The 20957-nt window shown below is 41.1% G+C and overlaps 1 protein-coding gene across 2 annotated transcripts in view; it reads left to right on the forward strand.

Annotated features, from left to right (window-relative positions):
* Positions 1–20957, forward strand: part of SAMHD1 (SAM and HD domain containing deoxynucleoside triphosphate triphosphohydrolase 1) — a 61086-nt gene that overhangs the window by 6498 nt on the left and 33631 nt on the right. The window contains exons 2-7 of one of the 2 annotated variants that reach the window (XM_089673254.1): positions 1711–1777; positions 10414–10486; positions 14340–14500; positions 16021–16136; positions 16551–16621; positions 17958–18149. In XM_089673254.1, coding sequence (XP_089529380.1) covers positions 1711–1777; positions 10414–10486; positions 14340–14500; positions 16021–16136; positions 16551–16621; positions 17958–18149 — 680 coding nt within the window. The remainder of the gene's footprint in view (positions 1–1710; positions 1778–10413; positions 10487–14339; positions 14501–16020; positions 16137–16550; positions 16622–17957; positions 18150–20957) is intronic. The other variant, XM_089673255.1, reaches the window with a different exon arrangement.

Here is a 20957-nt window from a genome sequence, read left to right on the forward strand (position 1 = left end):
AGGTGTGGAACAAGTTCTAGATTTTGCAGTAATTTGCAAATTTATTTATGGCTGACCTGGAGGAACAAGTCCTGAACCGCATGGAACAAAAACCATACAGATACTTTCGCTATATTGATGATATTTTCATCATATGGACAGAAGGTGAAGTAAACCTAACACAATTTTACTCATTGATGAACACTTTTCATCCATCAATCAAACTAAAATGGAATACTCAAACACACACGTCAACTTCCTAGACACCACAGTATACATCAGGGATGATACGCTTCACACCTCAATATACAGGAAACCCACTGACAGATGCAACTACCTCCACAGTTCCAGCTTCCACCCCCAACGCACGAAATGTGCCATCATACCCAGTCAGGCCATCAGATACCACCAAGCATGTTCTGACCTAAGAGACAGAGATAAACATCTCGGGACACTAGCAGACGCCTTCCATAAGAAAGGTTACAAGGACAAAACTATCAACACCAACATAAACACAGCCTTGAGAACCCGAAGGGAAAATCTACTTCAGTACAAAGAGAAAAAAAACAAACAACCGTGTACCTCTAGTAAACACATACAACCCAGCACTAGAAGGGATAAGAAAAATAATAAAGATTTACAACCCATCATAACAGAGGATGGAACTCTGAAAGAAATATTCCAGCAACCCCCAATACTGGCTTTCAGACAACCCCCCAACCTCAGAAATAAACTAATCAGTAGGAAACTTCCTTCTGATTATGATGTCACAAATAATGGAAGCAAACCCTGCAATAAGAAACGCTGCAAGCTGTGCAACCAAATCAATCCATCAAAAAGTGTCAGACACTCAAAAGGGATCTTCAATATTTCCGGATCATACAGCTGCACCTCCAGTAATGTTGTGTATCTTATCCAGTGCAGAAAAAGCAGCAAAGGATCTTATGTTGGCGAAACAGGACAGAAGTTGCAGGCAAGGATGAATTTGCACAGACATACCATCAAGGAACATGAAGAAGATGACCTTTGCACACCTGTAGGACACCATTTCACACAACCAGGCCACAATATGGAAGACCTCAATGTTTTAGTTCTGAAAGGAGAATTCAAATCCATCCAGGAAAGAAAAACATTTGAACTAAGAATGATAATTCTATTTGACACAAAAGATAACGGCCTTAACTTGGACATGGGATTCCTCAACCATTATCCGACAGCCTTATGACCATCTATTAGCTGAAGCTTGACCCCCTCTGTGTGAGTGTAGTATCCCCCTCGCTTTTGATGTATCTTATCTGTAGCCTTTTTTTTTTTTTTTCTCAATCCCTTCTAACATTCTGCTTAAACTTTGTGATTTGTAATAGTACTGTTTGGACTTTGAAGAAGGGGACATACCCCGAAAGCTTGTCCTCAAAATTGTATGTTAGTGCAAATAAAATAAGTATCACGGACAGTACTCAATTGTTTCTGTCGCAAATGCACTAATACGGCTACAATCACCTCAAGCAGTAATAACTAAAAATGTGAGCTTCATGAAATAAAATATTGTTTTCTCTCTTAATCAGGCAGCTTTTTGGTCTTCATATTGCAGTAACCCCAAACTCTTTAATTGTTCTAATCAGACATAAGATGAATTATGTAATAATGGTTACTATGTAATTTATGTCCATTCTTGGCCCCACTCAACATTCACAAAGTAATTTTTTTCCTTTTTGTCTTCGTTGGCTATAGAACATGGTATACAAGGAAGACATCTGCAAGATCTCACAGAAGAGAACTTGAAAGAATTTCAGATCGGGTAAAGATTTTTCCTGTTATTGTGTTTCTAGGGCAGCCTTTCTCAAGCAGGGTGCCTTTAGGTTTCTTCAGGGGTGCCTTTAGGTTTCTTCAGGGGTGCCTTGGCAAAATGTCTACAAATTACCCAAATCTTCTATACAAGCCAGCCGGTGGAACAAGTCTGCCTTTTAGTTACACAAAGGCACAGGTTTTCATTGTGTACCATTACGACTTTCTAGCCATTTGGCGTCCTGACAACCAATGACATCAGTTAAGGAGGATGTCGGCTGCCTGCACAACATCCTAGTTTGACCCTCCCCTGCCCCTGCCCCTCTCCGTCAGTACTGGGGTCACATTAGCTCAGTGATGGAGAAAAACTGAGGGAGAAGAGAAACACTGGAATACTAGTCAGTACCACTGTACAAAGGTGTATTTGCTTTGGAAGAATAAATTGCCTCTAATGTTGGGTGTCCTACATGTGTGGCTGTTGCTGTGTTTTATATAAAATTATTAGAATAGTTTTTCACATTTTAGAATGGGGTGCCTCAAGACTGTCCATCATTTTAAAGGGTGCCTTGACGGAAAAAAGGTTGAAATGCTTTTCCTGTTTGTAATAGATTTTTATAGATGTCTGGCTTTGAATTTGTCTTTGGACGATGGTGTATTGCCAGAATTATTGATGCAGTAGTTTGTATGTTAGTGGTGACGATGATTTCCTCTTCTTAGTATTTGGCTTGGGTTTATGTTAAATATTAACTTTTGGTGAGCAATTATATACAAAGATGGAATACCTATGCATAAACTCTTACCTGCCACAAGATTTGTCATTCTGTCGGCATGCCTTAAGATGCAGGCTGTCCTGCCAGACAGCTCAGCCAGACTGTTTACCTTACTTTTCTCTGCAGTTAAAAAAAAAAAAAAAAAACTTGTCACAGACCCCTCCGACCTGTTGATTTACAATTAGGGCCCATTCATACAACAAAGAGTGTGGAGGCACTCTGTGTTAGGCAGTCCATTCAAAATAAATGGGCTGCGACCCACCTCAACGCATTAAAAAATAGGTGCTGTCTGAATTTTTAGCAGTGCACAGGAAACGGTGCTGTAGTGCGTCGCAATGCACTTACATTTTGGAGGTTCGTTGGGATTCCTTTCATAATAAATAGATCCCCAGTGCGTTACAGCAGCACTGTTAATGTGAGAGGGCCCCAAAGGATAACCCACTAAATTCACAAGGTCATCGCTCTACAAGGTCCCAATGTTGACATGACGTCACTGTGCATTGGAGCCTTTGTGTCTTGAATGTGAGAAATATTCTGTGACTGAAGCTTGCTGTACAGAGGATTACAGGAAGGTAATATAAAGCCAAATTTAGTTTTTTTGATAAGCAACTGGAGAGTTGAGGCAGATAAACAGCAAGGTGCAATCTGACCACCCTTAGGCAATAGGAGAAGAAAACAACTGCCTAGACCTGCAAGTTTTCTAAACAGCCTAATTAACTTTTCCCGAACAGCTGGCCATCTCAGGGGAGACCCACAGCCATGGTATCATTATCCAATCCAGTGGCACACAGCCAGTTCAGGTTACTGGAATCCTATTGTCTTTGAGTACCCTAGGGGGTATGCTTGGGACTTAAAAATAAATGTAAACCCAATCATTTAAAATCATCTTTAACATGTTTGTTTCATTTTAAAAGTAATTTACAATATTTTACAGTGACAGCTTTCATCAAAATGAAATCTTGCCAATAAGGTCCTTGATCATATACTTCGTGTGTTGGGGTGACAATGCTCTGTGCCTGTGTTTTGCCTCAAAACAAAGTGTTTTTAACACTACTACAATCGCTCACTAATACAAAGATTAGGCTTAATAAGTATTAAAACAAAACATGATTTATTGAATAAGTTCTGTTAGTATAATAACATAAGAATTGTCAGAATTGCAAATCATATTTAGATTGTATTATAGCAAGAATAAAGCATCAATACATCACTGGATATTGTAGCATTACTCGTTGCCCAACGATTGGGGACTCCAGCAACCAGCAGGGGGAAATCCGGGAAATCACCGCAAGGCACGTCTGCCGCTCTTCAGCAAGTCCCAAATTCCCCTAGAATCCCCCTTCTTTTATATACATAATTTGCAGTATCCTTCTCTACTGCCATGTGCAGTATCTCCTGGTTATATAACATCATGTATGATTCTGCGTAGTAGTTAGTCGACGCGTGATCAGCTCGTGCCGTCATGCGTAGTTACATATTTTGATAGAATGCACATCTGGTGAATATGAGCCAGAGCTCTGGTTTTATCCAGTTTAATGTATACTTCCAACTTGTTGTTTTTGAACTCCAGTCTAAAATGGTTATAATTGCTAGCATTATGACAGTTGAGTGTCAATCACTCCTCATCCATACATCCTGTAGACTCATGTCACATATGTATCACAGCCTGTCTCCCATTTGCGCTCCTGTGTTGTCACCCTGTTATATGCACTTGTAGTTAAAAATATATATGGCTCTACAGTTGCTCATTGAATAGGTATGGTCCTGCATCATCATCGCCATCCGAAAACTAGTCCAGGGAGCAATTCTATTCAGCTGCTGCTGTAGCCCATTCATGTAGGCAGAGGTTCCATGAGAGTAGCAGTACTGAGATCAACATAGGATGAAAGAAGAAATGTGAAAATGATATTTTCTAAAAGGAAAAAAATAGCAATTGTTTGATACATTGTTCTTTAGAAACTTAAATATCATACAGTTGAGGTTTACATCAACTTTAAATTAAACTTTAAGTTTAAAGTATCTTAACCCAAAAATCGGAAATGTTTATTGTAGCTTACCTGTCTTTTGATATGGCGGCTGCATTAGCTTTGGCTTTTTAATGTTTTTTGTTTTTTTCCACTTGGTGATCCTGCCAGTATGTTGTCTTAGGGTGACAAATTCCAATACTATATAAATGGAGAAACAGTGCTGTCACCCTGGGGCAGGAAATATTTTAGGACGAATTCACACTGCAACGCAGAGCTGCAGGAGCGATTGCCAGCTTCTTTAGGCGCATCACAAGCGGAAAAACGTCTGTCACCGCATGTAATGTGAAATGGCCCTTAGGACTATAAAATGACTTTCCCCTATCTTCATAATGTAGAGGTGTTGTTCTCTAGTCCAGTGTTTCTCAACTTTTTTTATTTTTTTTTGTTCAGTCAAGGCACCCTTTTAAAGTTATGAACAGTCTTGAGGCATCCTTTAAAATTTTGGACAGTCTCAAGGCATCCCATTTTAAAATGCAAAAACTATTCTAATAGTTGTACCCAATGCAGCAATACCCACACATGTAGGACACCCAATGTTATAGGGGATTTATTCGTACAAAGCAAATACGCTTTTGCACATCGATAGTGAATAGTATTTTAGTGTTTCTCTTCTCCCTCAGTTTCTTTCTATCACTCAGTGACTTTGACCCCATTACTTACAGAGAGGGGCAGGGGAGGGTCAAACGAGGATGCCTTACAGGCGACTGACATCCTCCATAGCAACTGATGGCATCAGTGGTTGTTAGGACGCCGGCAGCTAGATGTTTGTAATGATGCACAATGAAAATCTGTGGCTTTGTGTGGCTAAAAGGCAGACTTGTTCCACCTGCTGGCTTGTATACAATTTTTGGGCAAGTTTTAGGCAGAAGAAAGCTCAAGGTACCCCAGGGTGCCTGAAAACTCTGGTTAAAAAAGGATGCTCTAGTCCACAGTGCATAACTGGGCTGATAACACTGGTTTCAAGGTAGCGGGAGCAGAGACCATACTTCATTTGCTAGTTGGATTTTTTGCAGAATCAACAGATGTTTTTTGTACTTGTTGCTCAGCTATAACAAAACAAATTCAGCTGTATATTTAACAGGCCAAAAGGGACCAAAGTTTGTTGTTGTTTTTACTCCTTTTTTTGATAGAGTAGGGAATAATTGTTTTTACTGTGTAGTGTCTCCTTTTGGGAGGGTAACGGTGATCACCACAACAGAAAGTGAGGACACAATTTTTCAGTTGTGTTTGGAAAAACAGAAGATAACTGTCATTGGTGAGATTTCTCCCTGCTTTCAGTCCATGTCTCTGGGATAGGAAACGATGAGGGAATCTTCCAATGAGGAACCTGCCCCTTCTCTGCTCTGTCCAAACAAAAAAAAAATTTGGCTGAACATCTACTTTAAACTTGAGGTTTTCAGTTCGAATGTGGGCTCAGGATAATGTATTTATAAAACTAAAATAAAAGGTAGATTTCGTACTACCTGTCTGACTCCAGCTCCCACTGCCTATTTCCATGTTTGGAGTCTACTGCATTTATAGGGCTTGTTTACACATGTAGCAAGGACTGCTGTCCCTCTGAACTGCAATCGGTGCTCAGAATGGTTTTCAGATAGGCAATGAGCAGGCAATATGTTGATGCTTCGCTGCCTGTTTAACTCCCTAAATTCACTGTGTGGTGCCAAAGGAACAAACTACAATTCCCATCATGCAACAAAATTAAGCACAACAGACCAGGAATTTCCTGGCTTGTCCATCATGGTATTGTTCTAGTGTGGGTGGGACGACCAGAAGTCTCCTAGCCTGTCAGTCAAATTCAGGTGTGCTATTGGGAGGGATAGATTGGGAATCTGGGATGCTTGGAGTCTCCCACTACAGCCAACCATGACATAATTGTTATTGGTTTAAAAAAAAAAAAACTGCAATGTGGAAGTTACTAGACTGGTGGCCTAAAGAGGGAGCAGGCAGAGCAGACACTGGCTTTTCAAACAGGTAGAAAAGGACAATGAGCCCTTATTATGCAGATTTATGGGAGCGATTTTACTGTAGCTGCAGAACTGGATTGCAATCCAAAAAATGACCATATTTTTTGGAAGGTAAGAAATGTCAATTCCAAAGCTACTGAAGTTTCTAACCAGAATTCCTTAAAATAAAATATTTTTTCTGTATACCTGGACAATATTTTATTGTCAATAAGTTACAGTCTCAGAATTTTATGTATATACTGCCTGTGTTTGATATGTATTAAACACTAAGTAGAGCTCTTCTGACTTTTAATTGTTTGTAATTAAAGAAGTTCAAAGTAGACAATTGCTTTTAAATATTGGTATTTTTGTGTATAAATGGAATAAATTTGTAGACCTTGTAGGCAAAACCTTTTTATTTTATTTTGGATAGAGGGAGATTTATAACTAATGTCAGATTTTGTTTCGCCATCTATGTCCCATTTTTGAAGATTTCTCTTCATTTCTTGTTCCATAGCCAAACAGTGGGAGGGAATCCCTTGGAGACCCCCAGGTCACCAGACCTAGTGTCCCCATTGGAATTTCTTTTCTTGCACTTTCAATGGTACAGTGGGGGAGATAATTACTGGATCCCCTGTGGGATCATAGGTATATAGGTATATTTCATAGATCATAGGTATATTTTAAATGATAGAGACAGAATATCAACCAAAATCCAGAAAAACACCTGATACAAATATTATAAATTGAGTTGCAGTTCAGGGAGTAAAATAAGTATTTGATCCCCAAGCAAAAATGACTTAGTACTTGGTGGAGAAACCCTTGTTGGCAAGCAGTGGTAAAATGTTTCTTCTAGTTGGTTACTGGGTTTGCACACATCTCAGGAGAGATTTTGGTCCACTCTTCTTTATAGATCTTCTCTAAATCTCTAGGGTTTCTTGGCTGTCGCTTGGCAACAGAAAGTTTCAGCTCCCTCCATAAACTTTCTATAGGATTAAGGTCTCGAGACTGACTAGGCCACTCCATGACCTTAATGTGCTGCTTCTTGAGCCACTCCTTTATTGCCTTGGTGGTACATCTTGGGTCATTGTCATGCTGGAAGACCCATCTTAATTGTTCTGGCTGAGGGAAGAAGTTTCTCATCCAAGATTTTACAATACATGGCCCTGTCAATGCGGTAAAGTCGGTCTGTACCTTTTTTAGCATAGAAAAATCCCCAGAGCATAATGTTTCCACCTCTGTGCTTGACTATAGGGATGGTGTTAGGGTCATAGTCAACATCTTTCTTCCTCCAAACACGATGATGAGTTAATGTCAAAGAGCAAAATTTTGGTCTCATCTGACCACAGCACTTTCTCCCAATCTTTCTCTGAATTATTTAGATGCTCATTGGCAAACTTCAAATGGGCCTGTACATGTGCTTTCTTGAGGAGGGGGGCAGGCGCTGCAGGATTTCAATCCATGGCAGCATATTGTGTTACCAATGGTTTATTTGTTGACTGTGGTCCCAACTGCCTTGATCATTCACAAGCTCCTTCCATGTAGTTGTGGACTGATCCCTCACTTTTCTCATGATCATAATTACCCCATGAAGTGAAATCTTGCATGGAGCTCCAGACCGAGGGTGATTGATGGTTATTTTGTATTTCTTCCATTTGCAAATAATCGCTCTAACAGTTATCTTCTCACCAAGCTTCTTGCTGATGGTCTTGTAGCCCATTGCAGCCTTGTGCAGGTCTACAATCTTGTCCCTGATGCTCTTTGGTCTTGCCCATGGTGGTGCCCAAGAAAAAGATTCTGTGGACAGGTGTCTTTTGTACACATAACTAGTCGTGGTTAGGAGCGCTTTCCTAAACTGACAGGACTAATCTGTGTACCACATGAGCACATAGCCAGTCTGTGTGGGATCCAGAATTATTGTTGGTTGGTAGGGGATCAAATACTTATTTTACTCACTGAACTGCAACTCAATTTATAACATTTGTATCGTGTAGTTTTTCTTTTTTTTTCCTGGATTTTTGGTTGATAAAAGTGATCGACCCTTCATTTCTTTGTAAGTGGGCAAACTTACAAAATCTGCAAGGGATCAAATAATTATTTTCCCCACTGTAATGGTAAACAGGACAAACAGAGAGGGTGGCTCTCCTTTACCACTAGCCTACAGGGCACTTATACCCCCTTCCTGCCCAGGCCAATTTCCAGCACTTTGAATGACAATTGCACTTTCCTGCAACACTGTACCCATATGAAATTTTTATAATTTGTTTTGTGACAGAGCTTTATTTTGGTGGTATTTAATCACCTCCTGGGTTTTTTATTTTTTTCTTAAACCAAAAACCACTGAAAATTTTGAGAAAAAAAAAAAGTTTTTTTCTTAATTTTTGTTATAAAATTTTGTAAATAAGTGATTTTTCTCCTTCACTGATGTGCGCTAATGAGGCTGCAATGATGGGCACTGATGAGGAGGCACTGGTAGGTTGCACTGATGGGCATTGACAGGCATCACTGATGGGCACTGAAAGGCAGCACTCATATATGGCACTGTTAGGTGGCACTAACTGGCAGCACTTGGTGGCACTGACTGGCAGTGGTGGGTGACACTGAAAGGCAGCTCAGTTGGGCACTGATGTGACATTGATGTGGCACTGATGGGCACTGAAATTTGGCACTGATGGGCACTGGCAGGTTGCATGGATGAGCACTGAGAGCTGGCACTGATGACAGGTGGTGCTGCTGGGGCTACACAGATTATCAGGGCACACTGATCATCAGTGCCCTGATGATCTGTGTACATAGCCCCCCCCCCCCCCCCCCCCGAGGAATGACGATTACCGGCTCTCCTCTCATCACCAGCTGTCAGGTGATGGGGAGAGAAATGCTGATAACCGGCATTTCCCTGTTTACATGTGATCAGCTGTGATTGGACACAGCTGATCACATGACGGAGCCGACATCTTCGGCTCTTTCCGAGGGACACAGCGCACTGCCGATCGCCGCGCTCCGGGAGGCGCGTATGCACGGTTAGAATGGGAGGACATCATATGACGTCCTCCCAGAACGAGAGAACCACCTTGCGTCCGTCATATTACTATATGGTGGGCGGGAGGCGGTTAACGGGGGCACAGACAGCAATAAAACCCTGATGGGGTTTCTAATCCCTCTCCACTCCAAACTAAAAAAAAAAACGTTTTGCTTTTAGTTATACTTTAAGACAGCCCACTAATTTTGAATGGGCTGCCAAAGTATCCCGACAAACTTATCGGGCATACATTATTTTTTTTATAACACTGCATACTGCAACGCAGATTCATTGCTTTAGTGTGCTGGGGTGATATTGAAAATAAATGGCAACACACTAATTTGTGTAACCTGCATTGCAGTGTATTGTGAGCAAACGTGCATTAATGCGACGATTAAGTGAGCATGGACTCAGAGTGTATCTTTACTGTGCAGGGACCTTGTCCTAGCTTTACATTTTGGTGAGGTGCAGACAGGTTTACAGCTGGGGAGTGCCTACTTTGGTGGAGAATCATAGATCTGAATGGCTGTCTTTAAGTCTGCTTTTTTGCACATTGCCCTATTTTTGTCCTGACAGGTTCCCTTTTTAATCCTAACTACAATTTTCATAGGCTTTCCATGGAAGCTAGGGGTGCCAGGATCTGATATATAGAAGTAGTGAGATGAACAGTTTGCGGTTCGTTTTTTTTTTTATTGCTTGTGACTGTAAAAAAAAGGGAAATTATATGCAAAGGATGTTCAACTACTTCCCGCAATAAAACAGAATTAATTTTTGAGTAAAGATATTTTTTAAGTTTCTATACATCTCTCACAGTAAAGTATGTCATAAATGCCTTGCCTTGTTTGTGCGTTACGTGATTTACTTAAAATTTTTTGTTTTTCTCTAAACAGGACCGTAGCGGAAAGACTGGATTTGCTCCGTTGTTTTCGTACACTCTTCCAAAATTCAATCAGTATTATGAAGGTATGTCAAGTTAAGCATTCCATGTACCTTACCATCAAGTGATGTGCAGGAAAGGAAAGAGACCAGTCAGAAATACTTGCCTTTCTTGTGCTGTCCTTTTTTTAAATTCTTCTCTGCCAGAGAAAGTCATGTGACCCAATGCTGCGATAAGTCACATGATCTCTGTTGTAGTAGAGGAGCAGAGTTTGGACCAATGCAATGTGCTGTCCAGCCTTAAATGAAATGGTTGATATGAGATGGGAGTAGTGTTTCAGACTGATGAATTCAATGCTTGGCCCCTTACTGCCCATTGCAGTAAGAATGGCATAGCTGTGGGGGAGAAGCACTGAACCACCAATATTTGCACTGATGCTTTTTTACTTGGCAAAAAACACCTTCATATGTTATTGGGACATTTGCCAGTGTGTGACTAGTATCACCTTGCACAACTGTCAATCTATCCTGTAATCTCTTGTTCCATGAGTCATTCTTCTAATCTTCACAAAGACAAGTGTATGCTTAACATTGTTGACTTGTTGAAGGTAACCTGGGTGCTTGTTGGTGGCAAGCCATTGACATTGTTTAGGCAATTTAATCTTAATATATTTTAACAATAAAACAAACCCGTACTTTGTGTAAAAAAAAAAAAAAAAAAAAAAAAAAAAAAAAAAATTTCATAATGTCTGCAAACTAGTTCTGATATCCAAAAAATACAATGAAAGATTAGACATTACAAGTGAGCATTTGGCCCTCCATACAGTTGGGACAGTGGTCAGAATACCCTGATCAGTGGTGCAGTGGCTGATCAAATGCTGGTTAATAGAAGCTGGTCTAACATGTATATCATACAAGCCGACTGCCAGCATTCAGATAGAAGCAGTCCAGTGTCTGCGCATCCGCCCAACTGCTTGCAAAGACCCCAATAACAGCTGCCCCCACCATGCACCCAAGACTGGCATGGCAAGTGCTGCTGGGTAGAGGGGAGAGAGCTGAGCAAACATCCGTCTGCTCTGCCCCCATTCTTGCTGACCCAGAAACGCCATGTAAAACGTCACTTATTGGTTCCCCTTTCACTGTATGGCTGAGGAAGAATCTAATGCAGTGTAAGGGGTCTTTTAGACCTGGTGTCTCTTTAAAGAGAACCTGATGTAAAAAAATCATCATATGGGGAATTTTTATCCCCATGTGATGAGACAAAAAGGTGACAAAAAGTAAAAAAAAAAAAGTTACACCTAAGCACTTAAGGCAAATAACACAGGAAATATGACTACACTCATATCTACTGCAACCCACGATAAATGATTAGTGCCCCCCCCCCCCCCCCCGCTCAGGCTAACCACATGTTTTGCTCCGTCTCCGGGGCTTAACATCCACTTTCTGTCCTGACAGCGTCTCTGTTGCAGCCAGGGAGATGATGGCGAGCTGGCCAGCAGCACAATGGGGGCAGATGCTGGGGGATTGGTAGGGTTGGAGTTGGAGCAATGGGGGCGGGAGCATAATGTGTTAATTTTAAAGCCCCTGTGGCAGCACCTGAAGCTGATGGGAGAGGTGGAAAGCTTTCCTATACCCCCAACCTGTCTAGTTCTACAGGGACACACAAACCTTTCCTATAACCCCAACCCATCTAGTTCTACAGGGGCACACAACCCTTTACTATACCCCCAACCTGTCTAGTTCTACAGGGTCACACAAACCTTTGCTATACCCCCAACCTGTCTAGTTCTACAGGGTCATAAAAACCTTTCCTCTACCCCCAACCTGTCTAGTTCTACAGGGTCACACAACCCTTTCCTATACCCCCAACCCATCTAGTTCTACAGGGTCACACAACCCTTTCCTATACCCCCAACCTGTCTAGTTCTACAGGGTCACACAAACCTTTGCTATACCCCCAACCTGTCTAGTTCTACAGGGTCACACAACCCTTTCCTATACCCCCAACCTGTCTAGTTCTACAGGGTCATAAAAACCTTTCCTCTACCCCCAACCTGTCTAGTTCTACAGGGTCACACAACCCTTTCCTATACCCCCAACCTGTCTAGTTCTACAGGGTCATAAAAACCTTTCCTCTACCCCCAACCTGTCTAGTTCTACAGGGTCACACAAACCTTTGCTATACCCCCAACCCGTCTAGTTCTACAGGGTCATAAAAACCTTTCCTCTACCCCCAACCCATCTAGTTCTACAGGGTCACACAAACCTTTGCTATACCCCCAACCCGTCTAGTTCTACAGGGTCACACAAACCTTTGCTATACCCCCAACCTGTCTAGTTCTACAGGGTCATAAAAACCTTTCCTTATTCTCAGTTCAAAATCACAAGGTCGCTCTTCAGTGTTTGCCCAGTGCACACAATAAGAATATTTGCTATTTTCAGTTTCACAAACAGAAGCAGAAGATAAGACAGCTTTGTCCCACAGATAACTTAGTGTTTGGAGTAGTTTTGTTTTAGGTTTGGCCAGCAGCTGTTGTTGGTTGTGTCCATTGTGCTGCTGATTTCTCTACTCTGAGAAAAGAATTTTCTCATAGTGATATCAAGTTTATTTGTTTTCTAGCCTGGATAACCTAGAGCTTCCAGTATCCAGAATCAAAGATCAACTTTACTGTTTGCCTTAAATAGACACAACACAAACCCTGTTTAATCTGTAGATTTCAAAATAAACTCATGCAAGACATAGCAACCTGCCAGTGCAGCGCTGAATGTGTGACCTGCCAACCGCCAGGTCTTAAAGGATAAGTTCACCTTTTAGTAAAAAATAATAAATGCACATTTTTTTGCAGGTAGAAAAATGAGCAGTTATTATTGTTGCCTGCAATAGCCTATAAAACATGACAGCAGCGATTAGCAGCTCGCTGATGCTATGTAGGTCTCATGCAGATCTGTCAGAATATCTGCTTGCTCGTATGGGATGTGGAGCGCCGTGGTAGTTCATTGGGGACTACAAGCTGACAGCCGCTAAGGCTGCTGGGACTTGAAGTCTCTCGTTCACAGAATGCTGTGAGTGAGTGACGTGGGCAGAGCCCCGCATAGCTACGTGTTTTTTTTTTGTTTTTTTTTTTCTTTTCTCTATGAATGGAGAAGAGAGATGCATTGTATCTCTCTAACTCCTGGCATAGAGAGCAAAAAAAATGTTTGTAAAAAAAAAGATAAATAAAGAAATATTAAAAAATAAAGAAAAAATACCTAGATCAAGGTTTGATCTATTTCAGTGCCAGGGTTATTGTTTGGGTCAAGGCCAGAGTCGAAGGTCAAAAAGGTCAGGATTAAAAAAAAAAAAAATTGGTGTCAATGTCAGTGTGTTTTTAGGTTAAAAAAAAAAAAAAAAAAAGAAAAACAAAATGCGCACTATTGTTTCTGGGTTGTACTACGGTTACAAACAACAAATAACATACACATATATGATATCGCTGCGATCGTCAAGAGCTGGAGGATTTATTTTGGGTTGTTCTTTGGTGGTAGGTTATGGTAGTAACACAAAAAAAAAAAAAAAAGCTAGTCACTTTATATTTAACACTGTTAAATGTATAGTAAAACTTTTTTTCTGTGAGACACCATGATTAGAACACCTGCATTAACTCTTCTTCAACTAATCAAAGCAGTACTACTACATATGTGTGAGTGTTGTGTTTACGGGACCACTTAGGAATTAATACAGCAGCTACATATAGTTTATACACTTTTGTATTTAGTAAGGAGATGATGGCAAAAAATATTTTATTTATAATATTTAGTGTTCTGAAGAGTACTGAATAAATGTTGGACAGCAAGTCTTAATGAACCTATTATTATGGACACATAGTGAAGCTTTTTTATTTTATTTTTTTTATGCATTTATTGCTGCTTGAGTTTGATGCCCCACTTTTTTTTCTTTTAGGTATTCAATGATCCAATCCATGGTCATATTGAGATGCACCCCCTGCTAGTTCGGATTATAGACACTCCACAGTTCCAGCGTTTGCGGTATATCAGACAGCTTGGTGGCTGCTATTATGTGTTCCCGGGAGCCTCCCATAACAGATTTGAGCACTCTATTGGGTATGTCACCTAGCCTTTTTAGATCCATACAGGAAATGCTCTCTGCTCGGTGCTTCAGTTGGTAAAGCAGGAGGTTACAGAAAACCCGGACTGAGGTAGAAAGGTCGAAGGGCAAGGTTAATTGCTAGCCTTGGGAAAGGATAGGGTTCGGTGTTAAAGCAGAACTATACTTACCTTGGATCCAGCAATGCAGCATCCTGGAGCTCCCCGCTAGACCGCTGATATCTTCAGGCGATTGGCTTCCTGGTCTTGAAAGCCGGATGCATTCATTGCATGAGAGTTCAGTCAGATCCGGCATTGCCAAATTTGTACAGTGAGCTGCTCCTGCGTGGCTCACTGTACAGGGGTGGGTAGGTAAGTAGGTAATTTTAATGCAGAACATTCCTCTTCTGCATTAAAATTCCTGCCTGTTCGCCCCCTCTTTTAAGCTCAAAGTTAAACTTTAAGCCAGGTATACCCCTTTTTTTTCTGAGATTTTTTCTTTTTTTTTTTTTCCCCTTTACCCTCTAGCTGAACAAAAAAAACTCTTGAATCCCACATCCACACAAATCCCCTCCCCTGTGGAATACACTGATCAGCGCTGCAATGGCTGATCGAATACTGGTTCTCCAGCAGGACTGTTTGACAGAAGCTGATCAAATGATTGACTTCTGTTGAACAGACAGGGTTCACAGGGATCAAAATTTGTCCGGTTCCTGTCTGACAGCCCCACACTAAAATGTTCTAATATATTTTCCCCTGTGGCCGCTGACAAGTATGTCTCCCCTCCTTACAACATCTTGTTCCTGGTGTGCAAAGAGTTAAAGCTGACCATACATTATACAATTGTATTGTACAATCTCATTTACCAAAACTATGTAATAAACAAGTTTCCGTACAGCTCTCAACCATGTAACACTTCTTAGAAAGTAATGGGGGAGAAAAAATGCACACCCGCTCTGTTGATCCAGTATAAACGTATATGTATGCAGTTAGGGGGTCAGCCCTGATTCTCAAGAAGCGCGTTTAGCTGAAAACCCAATGCAGCCAGCCTGCTTGGAGAGGAGTGAGAGGACCCAGATTCATCCAAACGGTAAACCCAAAGAGAAACCACGCAAAAGGGCTGATAGTGTAGTATGTTAGAATAAAATGTAATGATAAAATAAACAAAATATACTTACGAAGGTGGCATGATAGTCAAAGGTTAGGGGAATCCACAGTCCTTTTTACAGACACTCCTGCCCTGGCCAGAGACTGAGTCCATGTCTGTTGAGGGGCCTCAGATGGAGAGAGGAAACACCAGTAATCTGAAGGAACTACTGTGTAGAATCCAGTCCAGAGCTCATCCATTGGTGTCTATGTAATATATGGTCAAACCTAAACAATCCATTAGCATAAAATGTTGCCTTCCCTCATCAATACAGATGTATGTTATGCCATGTGCCTCCTTGGTTCCCTTGTGAGAAGTGTTGTTCCAACTGGTATTCTCAGGTAAAGTGCTAACACTGTGGTAACATCTCAGCTGTCTCTTGTTTGCACAGTGTGGGTCACCTAGCAGGATGCCTCGTAAAGGTGTTACACGAGCGCCAACCAGAACTACAGATAAACCAGAGAGACCTGCTGTGTGTCCAGATCGCAGGATTGTGCCATGATTTGGGTAAGAGTGTGTGTGTTTTGTGTGGCTTATTTTTTTTTTTTTTTTTTTAATCCCCTTTGTTTACTACTACTTTACATGCTACATAGAACCACTCACATCACTCCTTGCTCCAGGGAAGCCCACAGTCTAATGGGGGGAAGTAGCAGTGCAGGCCAGAATAAGAGAAATAAGGTTGGTCTGGGGGTGAGGGACAGATGATTGTGTGACAATGAATGATCATAAACTGTGAAAAGTGTTCTTTAGGAGTGTGTCGGATGTTATGGTGGTTGCAGTGGTGAAAGGCATAGGAGGGGGACAGACTGTGAGAGCAATACCCATCAGTACCTACAATGTGATCAACCATCAGATATAATATTTGTTGTAGGTTGTGTGTGTTTTTTTTTTTTTTTTTTTCAGCTGTGGTTTCTGTTTTAGGTCATGGACCATTTTCTCATATGTTTGATGGGAGATTTATGCCTCTTGCTTGCCCAAATAAAAAGTTTAAAGTAAGTTGAATGTTCACTACTTTAAGAGATATATATTATCTTTCTTACTGTAGAAGTTAGGGCTCATTCACACCATGGCGCAGAAAAGTCCGTTTTCTGCATGCCTTCTTCAACTGCACAACAAAATCAGTTGTTCTCTATGTGCCCTGTTCACACCACAATACTGGTATCCTGTGCAGATTTTTCCTGCGCAGGAAACTGCCACGTGTATAAAACTCATTGAAGCACGCATGAAAACTGATCTAAACTGAAAGTGAAATCTGCATGTCAATTTTCATCCTTTGTTCTTCGCGTATGGTGTAGACAAGGCCCTAAACTAGCCTGTCTGTAGTTACTTGGTAAAGACTGATCCAGTCCTAGTAGTACCAAATTAGTTTTTTTTAGAGTCTTTAAATATTAAAAACAATGACTTTGAAATAAGAGTTAATTTCTTTAAGAACCTGTAGGCATAAGCCATCTGGTCCAGGTACTTGATTCACCCTTTATTTTGTCTGAATATTTCTGGACCTTATCTATTTTAAGCCATGGGGATTCTTTTGTCAATACCATCCCCATTATAGACTTGAACTCCACCATTTTCATTTGAATACTCAGAGTTGAAGAAGGTATTTAATAAATTGTACCTTCTTTGTCCCCTGTCATCAGCTCTAAAATACCTTGTAAAGGGCTTAAATGCTCAGACCTTAGTCGTTTAAACGTGTTGCTCATGGAAATATATTTAACAGTGTGTTTGCATACAGTTGATTTTATACATTCCCATTTATGTTCTGTGTTATTTGACTATATTCCTTCCCATTCTGAGTCTTGGAGAGCAGCCCTCAGTTTTGGAAATGTTTGTTTCAATTAAAGCGTAACTACACTGCATATGAGCATTATAAGCCAGAAATGCTATTAATGAATTATTATTTAAAGCAAACTCCCCCATCCATTCATGTCTCTATGCTTAATGTTGCTGAATAATCACTTTTAAAACACCCCTAGCATTTCTGCCCATGACCATCTTGAGTAATAGCAAATGATTCCTGTAGCATTTACTTTCTGGAATCCATCTGCCCTTAGCTCAGGTATGCAGGCAGGAGGTTGTGCTAAGCTGAGAATCCTTCACCACCTGAAGACTTCTGAGATGTATGACATTTGCCTGGGCAAACCAACCCAGGAAGTAATTGAAGAAATGTAAAGAAAAAAAATTGTTTTAAACAAGTAAATATAATAAACCTTCCTATCTATTTACTAATGCTAACAGCATAAGTATTAAAAATAGTGTTTATTGAGAGAGTAAAGTTCTGCTTTAAGTGACATACACAAACTAATTTTATGCATGTTGACCTTTTTTCAGCATGAATCGGCTTCTGTGAAGATGTTTTACCACCTTATTCAGTCCAATGGATTGGAGAGCATTATGAAAGAATATGGTCTATGCTTGCAAGACGACCTAAAATTTATTGAGGAACAGATTGCTGGCCCTTTAACTTCTGAAGCAGATGTATTCAACTGTAGTCAGAATAGTTCCTCAGTAAGTGGGACTGTGGTATGTGTTTTCGTATGTTTGTTTTTTTAACCATAGAGATCGGGGTGAGCAGTATTGGATGGAGGATCCTTCCCCAGGGCCTTGTACGTACTGTGTGTCAGGGCTCCGGGTATGACCAGAGGTGCGTGGACTGACACAGGGAAACGCAGGCTTCAGGTATAGAGTAAACAAGACAATTTATTAAAGACTAAACAACACAAACGCAGTGCAAGGTAAACATAACACAGTGCAAACAACCCAACCTCCAACAGATAACATATATACAAATCAAACGTAGTCGGGCAGGCCGGGTCGGTAGCAAACGGGCAAACAGGGTACCAGGAGCGAGCGGAAGAGTGGTCAGGAATAGCCAAGGTCAGGACAGGTGGAGTTCGTTCAGAGTCAGGATCAAAGCAGGATCAGGCAGGAAGCAGACAGGATGCAGGTACAGGGGCTCATGGGAAACCTACACCAAGGCACTGATCACAGGCCTGGTCCTGCTTAAATACACCTCCTGCAATCAGCTTCAGGTGGTGGTCCGATTGCAGGAGTGAGATTCTGGCTGCTGAGAGCACCCGCTGGCCAGCCTTGGTACTGCAGCCCACAGTTGAGTCCCACCACCATTGGCGAGTCCATTCCTGGCAGTGTGTTTCTTCTCTTTGTGGTATGTTTGGATCACACAGAGTTCAGTGCATCATAAAATCCTTTGCAGATTTAACTCATTAATTGAATCTTAAGGAAAAAAAATCTATTTTATTTGGAGATTTGCAGGTTTTTAAATGTTGCACTTTAGATGTAAAGATGTTAGCAGGTAAAATCTGAAATAACTATTCAGTCTGTGCATTGCATTAAGGAAGCCAATTAAATAGCATGAGTTAACAGACCTGCACCATTTTTTGACATTGCACACCACAGTGCATAGTAGAGTATTGGCTGCAATGTAGATTAGGGATGTGCAATTCATATCGCCCGACGCCCGGGACATGTAGTTCCAGTCGTCGGGCTGGTAGGTTTTTTCTTTATGCCTATAGCCCTGCTGCGGGTAAGCAGCAGGGCTCATCTGTCAGGTGGAAGCATTCGGGCAGCACCTCTGCTGCCCAATTGCTTCCACACAGCCCACAGTGCCAGCCACCGCCCCCCTGCCGTTTTTATATGTCCTGGGCTTCACTTGCCCATCTGTGGGCCCAGGACCAGTCAGTGGGTGCCGGCGGTATGTCGGGATGTGGGTATAGAGGAGAGAGAAGAGCGGAATCGTCCGCTCCCCTCCCCTTCTTGCCCTGCCCCGGAAGTGATGTAACGTCACTTCCGGGTCCCCATTCACAAATTCCCGACCATCCAGGCCAATGTGCACTGCATTACATTCAGTGGAGCACAGGGGAGGCATGCAGGGTCTTATAGACCGTGGATGCCTCGCAAAAGAGAACCTGTCACCAAAAAAATCATCACATAGGGGACTTTTTGTCCCCTATGTGATTTAAACAAAAAAAAAAAAAGTTTTTTTAAAATGTAAGTTACACCCTAGCATATAAACCCCCCCCCCCCCATATGTACGCACACACAAACTTAAAAGCACACGCTGAATCGCCTACACATGGAAACGACTAATATGATACACATGTTACATATCGCCGTGCAAGCCAGAATGAGAGCAATAATTCTAGCACCAGACCTCTTCCGTAATGCTAAACTGATTACCTATAAAGAGCTTTAAAGGCCTCAACTATAGAAAATATATTGTACTAAAGTCTGTTGCCGTTTCACGGGTGCATGAAAATTTAATGTCTGACATATTGGATATCTATTCACTCTATGCAACCTTGTCTTTTATATTTTACAAAAAAATTGGATCATTTATTGCTTTTTGTGCCCTAAAATTAACTTAAGTGTATTTTTTACTGAAATTATGTGTTTCCTAGACCTTTGATATCGTGTGACATAAAAAATAGGTACTACCGCTATTTTATTCTCTATGGTCTCTCCTTTCAGAAAATATATCACGTTTTGGAGTTTTGTGTAATCTTCAGGCCTTAAATTATTTTTTTAAACGAGCAAAATGGCTCTGACAGCGAAAGGAATAAAGGATAAGCCCGACACTTCCGTTTCCTGATGAGCACCCAATCAGTGCTGCAAGTCCTCTCCCCTCCCTGCTAGTCCCCAGATGCAGTGTTGGAGACAGGCAGGGAGGGGAGGAGGAGATATACAGTGCAATGTTAAAAATATTAAACGTTTAAGTTGCCATAAAGCTCCTTTCAGTTTTAAAAGCCCCACACATTCCATATAGCACCTCAAATTTAAATACGGTTTCGGTTAGAAAAAAAAAATTTTTTCTTAATCAGGACACGTACATTTTCATGAGGGATAAGTAGATTGGGACACCAATTTAGTCCATGGACAAGTAGTTTTTTCAAAAATTTCAACACCCCTGTAGATGCCTTGCTTTAGTGTGCTGGAGTGCCAAGTGTGCATTGCAGTAACATATGTTAACACAATGAATGTGTGTGAATGGGTAATTCTAGCTTACAAGTGATTACTTGTTCCTTACTTCTCACAGACCACAGCACCAGCAGCCTTGTACATCAGCCATAGGTGAAGTGATCTAAGCGTGTCAAGAAATATTGCATTGTCCATATAAAGAAATAAATGATAGTCAGAAAATGCAGTGCTAGAAGGAAAGACAAAACCTTCAATTAAGACTTCAATCACATTGGCATATGCATATATTCTGCAGGTTCTTGTCAGAGCTAGCAAAATATCCTTTGTAAAATATGCACCCTAATTATAGACCTAAAGTACCCGTGTTTGGGTGTGTTTTCAGATTCCTTCAATTCT

This window comes from Staurois parvus, unplaced genomic scaffold, assembly GCF_062004578.1.
Source record: "Staurois parvus isolate SC_StPar_1 unplaced genomic scaffold, SC_StPar_1.0 ptg000137l, whole genome shotgun sequence".
NCBI lineage: Eukaryota > Metazoa > Chordata > Amphibia > Anura > Ranidae > Staurois > Staurois parvus.